Consider the following 14,586-nt stretch of genomic DNA (forward strand, 5'->3'; position numbering starts at 1 on the left):
GCACACACGTATGCACACACTTGTCTGACCCCTGCAGCATCTCAGCCCCCCCAGCACCACGCAGAAGCCATCAGAGCTGCCTGCATCAACAGGCTGAGGATGGAAATGAGTTTGAGTAACCTATTTTATACAGCTGCAGAATTAAAAAGACTTAACAGATTGTCAGGTGTAGCCAGGAAATTAAAGCTCCTTGATAATATTGCGCAAAGTTAACGAGGCTCAATTTGGGAAATGACTGCTCTGATTAATGGCCATAAGCACCACAGAAAGCCTCTCTGCAGCTTCCACACTTGCCAACAGAGCCAATTTCAGAGCGTGGGTCCTAACCAGCATGTCACTCAACAGACTTTAATAAGCCTCATAGATTAACAAATCACCCTGAAATAAAAGGAGCACAGAGTGGAGCAGCAAGCACACATAGCACGATGCTACCTGCAATCCCGGCACCCACGGTCCCGCGGGCTGGGCACACGGATCGCAGCACAACCTGAGAAGGTCTCCCCAGGAGCTGCCCCTCCACACGCGGCCGGCATGAAGACAACACTTGCTCATCTGCCACCAAGCGCTTCAGATGAGGAACCCTGCTGCGTTTACAGAACTGCCGAGCCTTCTTTGCTTGCTAACTTCATTTTTACAGGCAAAAGACACGGCTAGACCCTACAGCAAACAGCAGAGCAGGAAAGCCACGTCCTCGTGCTGTTAAATCTGTGCCTGTGTTGACTCAGGCAGGATAAGAGGCTTACAGGAAAAGCCACATCAAAGACAAAAGCCCTTCTAGTTCTTGGGTAGCATCTGTCCCCTTCTGCAACTTGTGCACAGCATGAGGCACTGCTGCACGGCGCATCCTCCACCACTGTACCTGCGGGGCACAGCTCAATCCTCCAGCGATGCCACCAGCGCTGGTGTACACCAAAATCTCTAGCAAGCTAATTTTGTGTTGGCCTCTTCCACCTGCACCATCTCCTTTGGAACGATGAAATGCCACCTGCAGGTCCCACAAGACAGGTCCCTGTCTTGAAAGGGAGGTGATGGAAATAAGGCTGTAGCTCTCCTGCAACTCTAATAGTTGAACAGAATTAAACAGAGAAGCCTGTAGCTAGGCTAAGTCCTTCTGGCCATGTTTCATTTAGGAGGACACTGGATGAAGCCCAGGAAAGAAGGACGCGTTAACAAGAAGCCACGAAAGACACTTGCAAAGAACAGCAGGAAGCAGTATGAGATGCCAAGAGCACATTTCACAGGCGCAGATGTCATCTGGAGAGGGATGGTTGTTTCCCCTCGGCACAGCGCTTCTCCCTGTCCAAGTGGTTGTGAAAGCAGCAAAAGCGGAGGCAGCTCATGCCTCTACGGGCAGATAAAGCAGCTGTCCACGCTTGCCAGCAGCTCTCACGCTCATTACAGCACTGTTCAACTGAGAAAGAAGCAAAGGACAAAGCTACCAAATGTTGTGCCAGGTTTATCCCGAGGAGCCGTTCCTCAAGTGCCCCCAACCTCTCACAGCCTTCCAACTCAAGACTTCTCCTCCTCTTTGAAGGGTCTGACAAACTTCCAACTCAAGACTTCTCTTCAAAGGGCAGCTGAACTCTATAAAGACCTACCACTAATTCAAGAATAACTTGAAAAAAAAAAAAAAAACACAACCCCACCCAAGGAATTTGGAAGTCATTTTGCCAGTGCTGCTGCAGCCTGGTTCTCCTCCTCCTCCCTATTAGTAATAACGTAAGCACCACGATGTGCGAAAACAGGCTCTGCTCCCCCAGCAAGTTGGAAATGAGCAATAGCAAACAGATAGGGATATGCAACACAAAGATCCCCATCTTGAGAGCCCTTGGAGATGCAGAAGGGCAGTCCTGACACAGCACAGGTCACCCAGAGCCAGGGCTCTCTCCTGGTAGGTCACAGATTAACATTTCCTTGGGGATCAGGCTGTTTGGAGGTGGAAATTCTAATTACTTACACCCAGAGCAACCTGCTGAACTGGGTGGTTTATTTACTGCAGGCTGCGATAAGTGTAGGAGTACAGAACTGGGTCCTCCGCAAATATAACCAAGACATTTTTACATGCATCTTGGAAAGCAGAAGGAAGATGTTTACACCCAGTGACAATGCCGAGAACAAGGAGAACAAACCACCAGAATGCTTTTAGCCCTGTAAACTCAAAATTCCTAATCCAAGGAGTAAGGCTGCAATCAGAATGATGGGGATACAGATCTACATGTGAAGAAGGCATTTCATCAGTTTATGAAGGATTATGTGCTCCAATTTTATTTATTTTTTTTGAAGCTCTGCGTACATAAATTCACATTTAGTCATGACTATAAAAACCAACCACGGAACCCAGCCTGACAAGGATGGTCAATAACCATTTGAAACACTCCAGAAAGGGGCATTAGGATGTTTTTAAATCAATACAGACACTGCCAGAGGCGTTCATCATTGAGGCTGGCTATTAAAACTCAAAATTAATTGATGTCTTTTGAAAGCAGCAGTTTTCTGGACCACGCATGATGTGAACGTGTCAATGTTATTACAAATACAGTTGGAACCATCTAAAACTGGTGAACATCCCATTTCGCAGAAAGAGCCTCGTGTTATAGAAGTTGCAATGACTTAATGAACCTTACGGATGCACACGCGAGGCTCTGGCTGAATATTACCCCAATGAATCACAGCGAGTTTCATGGCTGGAAAGGCTTTATACATCATCCCTCCTTCATAGCCTCAGCTTCTGCTCTGGGAAGGAGGGAACAAGGTGAAAATTTATAGGATAAGCATCAGCAAACCACTCGTGCTCTTATGATGGGAGCTGGCCATTTCTATGGAGAAGTTTTCCCCTTGGCACCAGGGGATAACCACAGATCAGGGCAGCCTGAAAGCTGTGACAAGGCTGGACTTTCTGAAACCAGCTGGTACACCAGTAGTAACAGGGCAAAAAGGGAATTTTATGGCTGCAAGGACACAGACAGAGGCAAACCATACCCATATGCTGCCTGAAGCATCAGTACCAATCCCACAACTCAGCTCACGCACTCTCTTAGTATTGGTCCCTGAGGAGTTTTGTCTCCTCTTATCTGCCCAGCTCCCTTCCTCCCTTTCATCTCAAGTTTACTACATCATTACAGGACTTGAACCACCGGTGGTGCTGCCAAAACAGGCACAGCGGGTCTTGGGGCAGCGCAGCAGGATGGACCCACGCTGGGTCTGGTGCCAGTGGTACCCCCAGACCACGTGCTGCCCCAGCCTACCCGCCTCTCCTGCTCCAGGGCTTCCCCAGCCAAAACACAGCCTAAGTCTCTGCAACATTGCAGCTGGTTTCATGCAGCATCTCAAATTTAAGGAAAAAAATACAAATTCTATGTAATGAGGTTTCTCTACAATGCCCCCAAACCCCATGGCTCATTTAAGTAACAAGTTTAATGAAATTTCATTTCTTAAGTACACTATTTCAAACACCAGTATCTTTTTCCAATTACTAAACCCATCTGGATTTACTTACTGAACATCTATGCAGAAACACAGAATACCATTTCCTAAATCATGCTCCACCAAAAGTCAATCGAGTCATTAAAATGAACCCTGATTCCCCTTAATAATATTAGTGACTTTACAGTGTTGGCAGCGCGATGCCAGAAGAGCATCACATCCCCTTGGCACAGACATCCATGCACCTGGGACGGACGATGAGCGAGCAGAGATGTTGCTGGTTAGCCAGGTACTTTAGACATTTATTTGCAGCTCAGGTCAGCAGCCAGCTCAGAGACTACTCCTCTTAACTCCCCAGGGCCAGAGCTCTGACAACCACTGAGGATGCTCCCAGCTGAGCACCAAAATGATATTTGGTGGTTTACTCCGGGCACTTTACAGCCACATTGCTGTAAACTCCTCTGCCCCAGTGCACCTAGAAAGCATGTCCTTGGACACAGAAGATCTTCCACCCGCAATAGGGTAGCGAGGATGTTAAAGCGAGAGCAGAGGAGGCTGCTGGGGAACATCATTGCCCTCCCACTCCACTCCGTAATGTGATTTGGAGCGACGTGAATCACTCGGCACCAGGACGTGATAAAGAATCAACTGTTAACTCGCTGTTAAATATACAGTTTATAGGAGCATGAGTCACAGCTCAGGTTTCGAGGTGCGATGCTGTATGTAAATCCTTTCTGAGAACTACCCAAGAACACCACGCACGTAGCTACGATTTAAGGGGTCAAACCTGGCCCTCCAGTCCCGCAGCCTGCGGTGACCCTGCCAAAACTATTTCCCCTGGTTTTAATGTCTGCAACCTCAAGCAGGCTGAGCTGCCCCGAGCCCTGGGGCTGCAGGGGGAGGTTTAGGGACCAGGGCAGCCCATAGCCCCTGCGACAGGGAGGGCACAGCCCGCCGGGTCCCTCCACGGCACTGGAGGGGGCTTCAGCTGCACCCAGAGGAACGAACAAACCCTCCTTAGCTTTATCCCAATCTGTTCCAAGGGAGGCAGGGAAATACAGATTACATCCCTTGCCTACCCGGATATATTAAAGACAAGGCTGGATTCTCTTTCGTTTGTAGTAATTAAAGCCTAGTGATTATCCCACTCATCAAATACCAAGTCTAGACACAGACTTTTCACTGCAATTCATACCAAATCCACCCATACTCCATTTCTTGTGGATACGTGTGCCTTAATTCACGTATCCACAAGGCAGCCAGCTGTTAGCAAGTCCCATAAAAATCTCGTTTTGATTCAGCATTGATGCCTGTGATCGCACGGCAGCAGGAGGCTGGAGAGGAGCTGGAGGACGAGGGGAGCAGGAGAGATGCGGAGGGAGAGAGGGAGGGGGCTCCTGGCCCCATCGGGATGGTACTATGCTTCCTCACTCCCTACAAACAACTTGCAAGTGATGGGAAACCAAACGATTCGAGGTGATGGGGAAGAACAGAGCCACCCCAACACGCTGCTGACTGGCGGGAAAAAGCAGAATAAGAATTTTTTTCTCCCAACAGAGTAGATGAGGGATACATCTAACTATTGCGGTTCCTCCATCTCCCTTTCTACAGGTCTAAAAGAAATCTTCTCCCTTGCTTAGTGCAGCTACAAGGATCCCACCACCCGACCGTAACCACACAGTCGCTTCTGCTCCCAATTTCTCACGCAGTCACGTTAAATATTCATTTACATCTCGAACAGCAAAGACCTCAGATATGCAGGGCCCTGGAGAGCTGCATGTTTCTGTTCTCCAGCCATCTCCATACCAGCTCCCCTGCTCCTCATCACCATCCCCAGGCAGTAAAGACAACTGCAAAACAAGGCAGCAGTGTGCGTTGGGATTTTTCTTTGTTTTCACAGCTTTAGCGATTTTAAAACATGTAAATATGAAGGAAGGGTCAATGATTCAACAGTGATTAAGTCTGAAATATTCCACTTAGTACCCATTAGACTTTGAAAATACCCGTTATGTTCCCAGAGTGTTCCCCAGAGCACAGCCAAGCAGTACCCATAGCTGGGGAAAGCTGCTTTCTTGGAAGGCTTGAGGTATCTTGTGAAAATACTGAGTTCATTTTGGTAAGAAAAAAAAAATTAAAAAAAAACAGTAAGAGACAATAAAAGAATTAATGTATTGTAGACTCTTAATACCATTTCCCCAGAGAGGAAAAACAATGAAGTCTAATGGAAATTTTCTATTCTCAAAACCATTTGCACTGTTATTGTTTGCAACTAAGAGAAGATGAAAACATAAAACCCCAGCAGCTTAAGTTTCTGAAAATTGCAGGGCTGCCTACTTTTTTTTCCCTTGAAGAATAAAATTAAACTGCACCTGGGATGTAAAGTTTCCACCTTACAAAAATATCAAAAACCTTGTAACAGCCTTACAGCCTGCAGGGCTAGAACAGTCTTCAAGCTTGCACTTGCCCCAAGAGCTAAAAGACTTCAAGGACCCAAAACCCATTGAATCTAGCACAAAACTTCCTTCCATCCCTTTGGAAGAAAATCCAAGCCGGTATTTCAAGTCCTGAAAAATCCTGTGGATTTGAAACACTTTATGAAACGTGCAATTAAGCAATGCAGTTAAATAACAGAGCCTGATTTAAGAGGCTAGCACTATTCTTTGCAAAAAGAAGGATCATTTCTTCATCTCAGCCTGCTCCCAATTGTACTCAAGATATTGTAAACTGCTATTTCAGTTTCTCTCCAACCAAGAAAAAGCAGAGGAGCAATAAGATTAATTCACTAAATTACATTTTCTTTGTCTACTGAAAAGCTGCTGTTAAGTAGAGGAACAGAAAACTGTGTTGCCTCAGAGGACGTATCCCCACGCAGCCGGGTGCAAGGGTGGCCACCACCCGTCCCACACACCCTGAACCTGGGGAAGCCTGATGAGCTTCTATCACCTTGACTAAGAAGTTCCTTCTTTTACATCTATGTAAGGAGGAAATAGCTGCCAAACAAGACATTTTATTCCACGCTTTGGCAGCTACAATTCTATTAACCTCCAAAATAAGGAGTGACAGCACGAATGCCAGTCCTAGTCTATAATTAGGGAGGGCCACCAAGGGCCAGTGTCGCGGGGCACCTTCAACGTGGCATAACTTGGCAAGGGCAGGGTTAGTGCTCGCTGCGCCCACGCTGAAAATAAACATATCTCGAGCTAAGCTGACTATTTCATTTCCCTGGTGAATGAGATATCTAATTATCAATAATTCATAGGCACAGACAGACGTGCAAGTGGTTTTGAGAACTAAAGTAGAAACAGAAGTAATGATTCTTGGAATAAGAGCCAGCAGAGAGACAGACCCAGAGAGGGAAGAGAAGGTGCACTTTGCATGCACATGTCAAAACCAATCTAATTTCAATCACATACGTGACAGCCTAGGTGCCAGTTTAACGGGGGTATTTTCCCCGTACACTCTGCAGTTGGTATATGACAGGATGCTTGCCTGGATGCAGCCCAGCTCTACCTATCCGGATGGACAACTCGCTCTCGTAGTCCAGGTGATGGGCAGGTTCATGCTCATATTTTTCTTTCACCGCTCGTTGGTCGCAGCTCAAGGCAAACGCTATGTGGGGAGGCCCGCTGAAACCCTGCAAAGCAAGAGAGAAATTTAAGGTTTTCTCCACATCTCCCCTTCAACCTTCTCCCAGCCCCATCCTAGGAGACTGCTCTGGCATCTGTGTGGTTGGGAAGCCGATCGGGGTATATGTCACGGCAGCTTCTCACAGCTGCAGGGACACACATCTTTTGGGTTCCCCCCTCCCTCTACACCCTGTCTAGTTGTTTAGATTTAAGTGTGCATTTCCAGCAGAAACATCAAGAACAGAGTTAGGAGGAGCTGTGGGCCAAGAAGCACAGGGCTAAAGAGAGAAAGCCAAAATTCAAGTGCATTAATAGCAAGAAATGCAATTCCACAAATGCAAAGAAATTCAATTCCATAAACACCACTCCCTCCAAAGTCAACCTGGAGGAGACCAGCAGACAAGGAGGGACATTCACTGCTGTCAGTGCTGTCACACCGCTCGCAGAGGGTCGAGCTGCTGGGTTGACCTCTGCAGAAGTTTAGTTTGCAGCAGGGTACCATATCTTCAATGTGGATTGAGTTTGCGAGGGAAATAGTTTGTTCAAAATCAAACCCATCTGAGCATCAAATGAGACACGACATTCACAACCACCCAGTGTTAGTTCAGTGGGACTCGTCCAGATGGCCCGATGAAACTTCAGACTCACTTGGAATATATTCCTACACCGTTTGTAACCTCCAGAAAGCAGAGAGGGATGGCCAAAACCAATACTGTCCAGCTATGTGTAAAGTCTGCAGGGAATCAGAGCAGACACCCCACGGCAAGAGGGACCGCACTGCTCCCATGAGAGATTCCTGCCAACCTGGACACGGCTCGCGAAAACCAGCTCCAGCTCAAGGATGTGCCAGAGCCTTTATCTGCATGGGCCAACAAAAAACAAAACAAAAAAACCCCCACAACTGGCAGATAGTGTTTCTGCCTTTCCCCCACGGTGCTAGACACATGGCAGGAAGGTTGGTGTCTCTGGATGTCCCCAGGCTGCTCAAACCCACCCAGAGACAGCTACAAAAACGATAGGAAACACAGGGTTGGAGACATAACCCAAGAGCTGAGAGAAGGGTACGCGTCCCTCGGCAGCAGTTGTATGACCTGGTGTAACCAGCTCTACCCAAAACAAGGGGAGCAGGGCCCCGTCTCCTCGCAGGGCTGGGAACCAGCCCCCGGGAACATCCGTAAGGAAGGATGTCCAGGCTGCATCCAGCCTCACCGGCCAGGACCATGACATTGGCTGTTGGATTGATGGCAGCACAATAAATGAACATACGCTGAACAGCCAGAGACGGTAATGAGAGACTTGATGGGTAAGGTCACGTTAAACAAAAATAAAGGTTAAAGATGAATAACTAAATTGTCTATTCTCCCATCATTTGCATAATACAGTCTGACCGGTGCTATTAATACTAATCACATATTTGCTATCTGCTCTCTACTGCAGTTTAATCAGGGTGCTTTCACCTCCATTAACCCAGCAATTACAAGATGCACCGATGAGGTGCCTGCATTTAAATCCCCCTGGGAGAAGGGAGACCCACATCACCCCACCGCGCCTGTCCACGGGAGACACCAGCAGCTCTGCACCTTAAATCACGAGCTGTAGCTGGAAGAGCTGGTAGAAATACAAGCGTTTTCCAGCAAAACCTGGATGACATGACACAGCGAGGAAAGACGGGAACTTCAGCATCATGACCTGACTTGGATACGGCAGGAAGAGACCGAGAATGGAAACACACAGGCTCGCCCTGCTGCTGGTACTTCTGCAGCATGGTGTCCCTATATCCAAGAGAAAGTCTGCTCCTGCTAAAGCTAAATGGGTTTTCACCTCTGGAAAGTGACTAGCATCGCCTTCCGGAAAATGCCAACCCGAGGAGAAGCAAGGATGGGAATTGGAAGCTGCAGAAATAAAGCCTCAACTTTAAGCGCACAGGAAGGATTTGCAAGTGTTGCACAGGGCTCTCCAGCCCTGCTCCAGCCTCCCACTTGCCACTGCTCTCGCCTCGGACTTGGGGAATGCCAGGTTTCATGGAGCAGAAGGCTCACCTTCCACATGGCTCCTACCAGCATTTTGTTAAACGAGCTACAAACACTGCAACAGCAGCTTTGTAGGCTTTATCACCACCGAATTTGTGGCTTTCGCCCAGCCCAGAGACAGCTGCTTCTCAGCTGGGTCTTGTCAGCACAGGCAGGGAAGCGAGCCCAGGGCATGGCCAGAGCCCACAGGACTCTGCAAGTTAAAGTAACGCAACCAAGGGGAAAAGAAATCACCCGTACAAGCACGAGCAGGCGGGTAACGTTCAGCGTATGCCCTCTATTACCCTTGCACAGCTACAGATGCAAACAAGCAAGGTCCTTGTGAGGTCAAGACCACTTGCCTCAAGGTCTGCAGTCCTAATGAGAAGCCTCCCATGGCTATTTTCTGTGCCACTGTTCTCAGCACATCAAATGCTTATCAACGTGGTACCCACAAATCTGCTTGCACTGAAATGGAGGCAAACTTGAAGATATCTCAGATGCTTATTGTAAGGTCAGGCCATCTCCCTGTTGGCAGGCACAAATACTCAACGCTGGCAATTTGAAAAAATATTAGTGACCTTCAGCAAAGCACACGATTTATTCCAACTGTGATTGCTCTGAGTCATTTCAGTCCAGTCCCTGCATGAGTCCCTTAATTGGAATGTGTCAGTGGGTTAAAAAAGCGTTAGAAAGAGAAGAGGAAAGTCAACCCACATTAATTAGTTCATGCCACTAATTAGCGTTAACTGAAATAACCACAGGGGCTGATTATTTCAAAAAGCCTGATGCAATGAGAGACTTGGACAGGAAGACTTGTGGAGCTTGGAGGAAAACTATTCTGGGACACGGGAGTCCCCACCGCACTCATCTCTGCTCACGGAGCTACAACGAAAAGGTCGTTAGATTGTCACAGCCCCACGTATAAAAGCAGATGAGAAAAAGTAGGTATCTTTGCAGACAGCAGAGAAGCACTCCACTCCACGAGCACCCACCTAAACAGGCGGATCCTGCTTTTGGTACCCAAAAGCTGCAGCAATCCCAAATTAATCTGTATGGAAACGTGCTCCTCTCCTGCTAGCATCCAGGCGATACGGCCATCACCCTGGTATCGATGATATCGCCCTGGTATTGCAGGGTGAAGGGGTGAGACGGGGAGGAGGCAGCAGCTGCTCGCTTTTATATGAAGCAAGGATTTCGGATTGCATCCTGCTGCCCAGCCAGCCTCTTGCACAAGTTGCTAGTTGAACCAAAGCCAATTTTAAAGAGAAATGAAGAGTGAGTGACACCTTTGAGAAAAGATCTGCTCTTCTCCACCTGACCAATGAAGGAGAATAAATCAATAAAGAAATAATGATGACAAAAAGCTGACGGTCTGGCTTTGGGTAGATCACTTGGTAGCAAATCTGGAGGTGCTGCTTGTCTGGGAAGGTCAGTGACGCTGCTCTTCCCGTGCAATATCCTACTGGCTTTATTTAACCCAGCAAACACCCTGGAACAGGCTCTGCAAAGCCACAGGAAACAAAGATCATTACACATCAACTAACGGTAGAAAGCACCTCAACAGGAAAGAAAAGTAGAATAACTTTTACTACTTTATTAAAAAAAAAAAAAAAAAAAAAAAAAAAAACCAAAACAAAACAAAAAACAAAAAATGTTCCCAACTTGTCCAGGAGCTAACACAGAAACAATAAGAGACAATAACAACGCATGCTTTGATGGTGCCCAGAGGCTCCCATTTCACACTTATTAAAAGAGAGACAGTGATAACAGATCAGAGACCAGAAAGCAGTAAGAGAAAGAAAAGAGGGGTGAGGAGCAAGGAGAGGAAGGGGAGATGCTGCACATCCCCAGCCCGTGTCAGCGGCTGCCCCGGCCGCAGGGAGGGACACAGCATGTCTCTGCGGCCCCCCCGTGCCCCCGGCGAGCTCGTGGCAAGCTCTGGGCATCAGCCGCTCGCTCGGCTTCGCTGCTTCTGCACGTCTGCACAGAGCCCAACTCCTCTGGGGACGGAGACAAAGGCTGCGCAGCAACAAAGCAGCGAGTCCCCAGCTTTTCTGAGGCAGATAAACAGATTTATGTTAAAAACATGAAATAGGATCAGATAGGAAGAGAGCTCCCTTAGAAAGCACTTAGTTATCAGAGAGCACCCATTTGCATGTAAAACAACAGGCTGGTATTTTATTTGAAACAACATACCAAGGGCTCGATGTTCCCAAGTGAACCTTCGCTGCACAGCACCGGTTACAAATCCCCATGCCAGCAGCGCTCATTTGTAACCCACCGAGAGCGAGCGATGGCAAGCCTCCCCACGCTCCCCCACCCTCCCTCAGCACCCTTCGGTTTCATCTCTTGGGACCTCAGCGGGTCACACTGCTCCCAAAGTCACTGGAGGGGTGCTCGAGGACAGCACCAGCAATTCCCGGGGAAGCCGGTGTCCCACGGGATGTGCCAAGCCCCAGCACAGCCCCGATTCCCGGGGAGCAGCACCCCGCACCAGCCCCATCACCAAGGGTGCAGAAGGCAGGTCCTCCTCCTCACCCCCAGACTCCTCCAAAGCCCTCCTCATTTCAAACTGCATTTTTTTAATAATTAAAAAAAAAAAAAAATAAAAAAAAATAGCCAAACACCACCTGGCTGCATCGCTTCCCATCCCGGTGTTGTGCTGGAGCAAATGCCAGGCTGGGGCTCTTTCCAAAGGCTCCGTGTCACTTTGCGGGGACCAGAAGCCAGCACTCACTGGAAGAGCGCAGACAGTTGGGCAGGTGAGGATGTGCCTGGGACGGGGTTTAAAAGCTGCGGAGAGTCGTGCTGCCAGAAGCCACGATGCCACCAGGCATCCCTCCAAAAAACAGTCAGCCAACTCTGCATTCTGCCAGCACCGCATCCCCAAAAACAATGCATCTGCCCACCTCTTCTGGGGGAAAAAAACCCCATGGTTTTGGTCAAAATTGACCTGGCACAGAGGGATGAGTTAAGGGAAGGAGTTAGCAGGCACACATTTATGAAGAGGACTTGAATCACAGCTCCTCTCAAAGCCAGGATCACTGGGAACCCCCCTACTCGAAATACTAAAATCAACAACTCAAGTGCAACCTTAAATACTCCACACAATAAAAAAAGGCCCTTCTCAACGCTGAAGTGAGTGCAGTCATATTTATGATTAATAGCATCCAATATGCAGCTCTGGGACACAAGCAAATCCCCCTTATTTCTATTCTCGTGGTGCCTGGCAGCCCCGCGCCCCAGCACAGCCCAGTCCAGCTGCTTGGGGTCGCAACTGGGTCCCACCAGCAGCACCCAAACTGTCTTTGATCAGACAGACTGCACCCCCATAAAATTGGGAATAAATCTGGGGACACCCAGCACACCCCAGATCACCGCTACAGCTCCAGCTGCCAGAGTAACAGCAAGTAACCCCAACCCCTTGTCAACAAAACACCGCATAAAGAAGATGGAAAGCCAAATTCATTTTCATATGAAAGTTTAAGGGTCTTCAAGTGTTTCAGGTACATCTCAGTTTGCATTTTCACTTGGAGGTTGCTAACAATGGAGCAGCAGTAATGGGCAGGGCAGACAAAAAGGCACCTCAATGGCAATTCTTTTTGGCCTTGCTAACAAGAGCTGTCTATCGCCTTGCAAAATAGATTTCTTCCATTTTCCCTCTACAGTTCAACTGCCTGAAGTTTCATAAAACTTAAACCACAGCATACGCAACCAGAGGCCGTGATCAGAACCATCTTCCAAAGCCTCAAAGTGCTGCCAAACACAGCGGCGGGAGAAGACAAACCGCACCGGAGAAGGCAAATGGAAAAGGTGAGCACGTGGGAAGCATCGCACGTGCGCTCGTGCTGCTGGTGGACATCAGCACCGCTTGGGATCTACGAATCTAACCCAATCCCTCATCCCAGCAGTCGGGTCCCAAATACATCCTTGTCCCACCATGACACCAGCAGAAGCTCCGGAGCCGAGCGCTGCGTCAGGTCGGGATCGCTTACCCAGCCAGTGAAGGGGCTGGATGGGAATCGCTCCCCGATGACCGCCGGAGCCCCTGTGGAAATCCGCCGGCATCGGCTTGCTCAGCACCGGGCGGGAGCAGGGCGAGCCTGAGCAGAGGCACGGTTTCAGCCTAGAAGCCAAACGATCAATCCGGCAATTGTTTAACCCGAGAGCATCCTCACAAAACCCAATTTCCCAAGGAGGAACAGACCCCGAGGGCCTGATCCTGCAACACGCCAAGCACCGCAGCTCTCCCTGCGGCTCGGCAGGGCACGTTCCCAGTGCCAGCCCCGCTGCCTGCACCGGGACCGCTGACATTTTTTCCGGAGCCGCGGCTGGAGGCGCGGGGGGAGGCCTGGGGGCTCCCCGCTTCCCACGCCGAGCATCTTCCATCTGGCTCCTCCAGCTCCGCATCCTTCCCCGGTCCAGCACGCAGCCCTGCCTGCAGCAGGCAGCTTGTAGCTATGGCAGCACTGCTGCGGGAATTAGGAAAGGAAGGTTCATCCATAGACAAAAATTTCAGCGTTTTCACGGCAGATCTGCTCCGGCAGTGTCTCACGAGCAGATCGCATCAGGCTGGGAGGCCTTTCTTGTCCTGACAGGGCAGCTGGCAGCAACGTGCCACCAGAGCCTTCCCCTAATAACTGCAAATAGGGAAGCTTAAGTGAATATTAAGGAAGGCTGGTATCAGTTTATCTGTAACTAATGTAATACTACTGCAACTACATTTTATTCACTGCTAATTATCAGTCACTTTGATAAGTCATAATTCTTGAAAATTGCAAACAGCAGCTTTAATCACCAGCCTCTGCTGACAGGCTGCGAGGGCAGGAGGAATAAATCACCTCCCTTCTGTGTCACCAGGAGCGTGGGGACAGCCGGGGTGTCCTGGGGGGTGACCCCGGAGCAGCCCTGGCCACGGGGGCTCCCTTGGGAGCTGCCTCATCCGACAGCAGCCGAGGGGAGACCCTTGGCAGTGCCAAAACCCGCAGCTCTCTCATGATCCGACAACACCGAGCACACCCAGAAACACTAAGTCCGGCAACCCTAGGGAAGGAGGAAGGCAAATTTATCAAAACCCATCCCAAGCCCTCAAATAAACCAAATCTGCCCTCCAACAGAAGTGAGAAGAAAGCATCCCACAGCCCCAGGCGAACGCAGCCCTTCGGACCAGAGGATGCTGGGGTACCCGCTCCCACCCAGTATAAGGCACGGCTGGACCCCCAAAAGCATCGCTGCCGGCAAGGGGGCACATGCCACCGGCACCGGTCCCGGAGAGCAGCGGCTGCCCCAGACCCACCAAGAGCCACGCGAGGGGCTCCAAGGGGACACAGGCACAAGCCAATCCATCTTTTTGGCCGAAGCAACGTTCATATTAAAAACAAACGTACGGATTTTTCTCGTTGGCACGTCTGGGGCTTTGGCCTTTCCAGGAGGGAGGAAAAACACAGCAGGAATGTTGCTGGCACCCGGGCTGGGAAGGCGACAGCCCTGGCGGCGTGGGGCCGGGGCGAGCACTGCCCGGGAGG

General features: G+C 49.4%; 1 protein-coding gene across 4 annotated transcripts in view; it reads right to left on the reverse strand.

Annotated features, from left to right (window-relative positions):
- SLC39A11 (solute carrier family 39 member 11) overlaps window positions 1–14,586 on the reverse strand; it is a 97,648-nt gene that overhangs the window by 62,595 nt on the left and 20,467 nt on the right. For all 4 annotated transcript variants that reach the window (XM_030015012.2, XM_030015011.2, XM_030015013.2 and 1 more), the window contains exon 5: window positions 6,913–7,057. In XM_030015012.2, coding sequence (XP_029870872.1) covers window positions 6,913–7,057 — 145 coding nt within the window. The remainder of the gene's footprint in view (window positions 1–6,912; window positions 7,058–14,586) is intronic.

The sequence above is a fragment of the Aquila chrysaetos genome, chromosome 5 (genome assembly GCF_900496995.4).
Source record: "Aquila chrysaetos chrysaetos chromosome 5, bAquChr1.4, whole genome shotgun sequence".
Lineage (NCBI taxonomy): Eukaryota > Metazoa > Chordata > Aves > Accipitriformes > Accipitridae > Aquila > Aquila chrysaetos.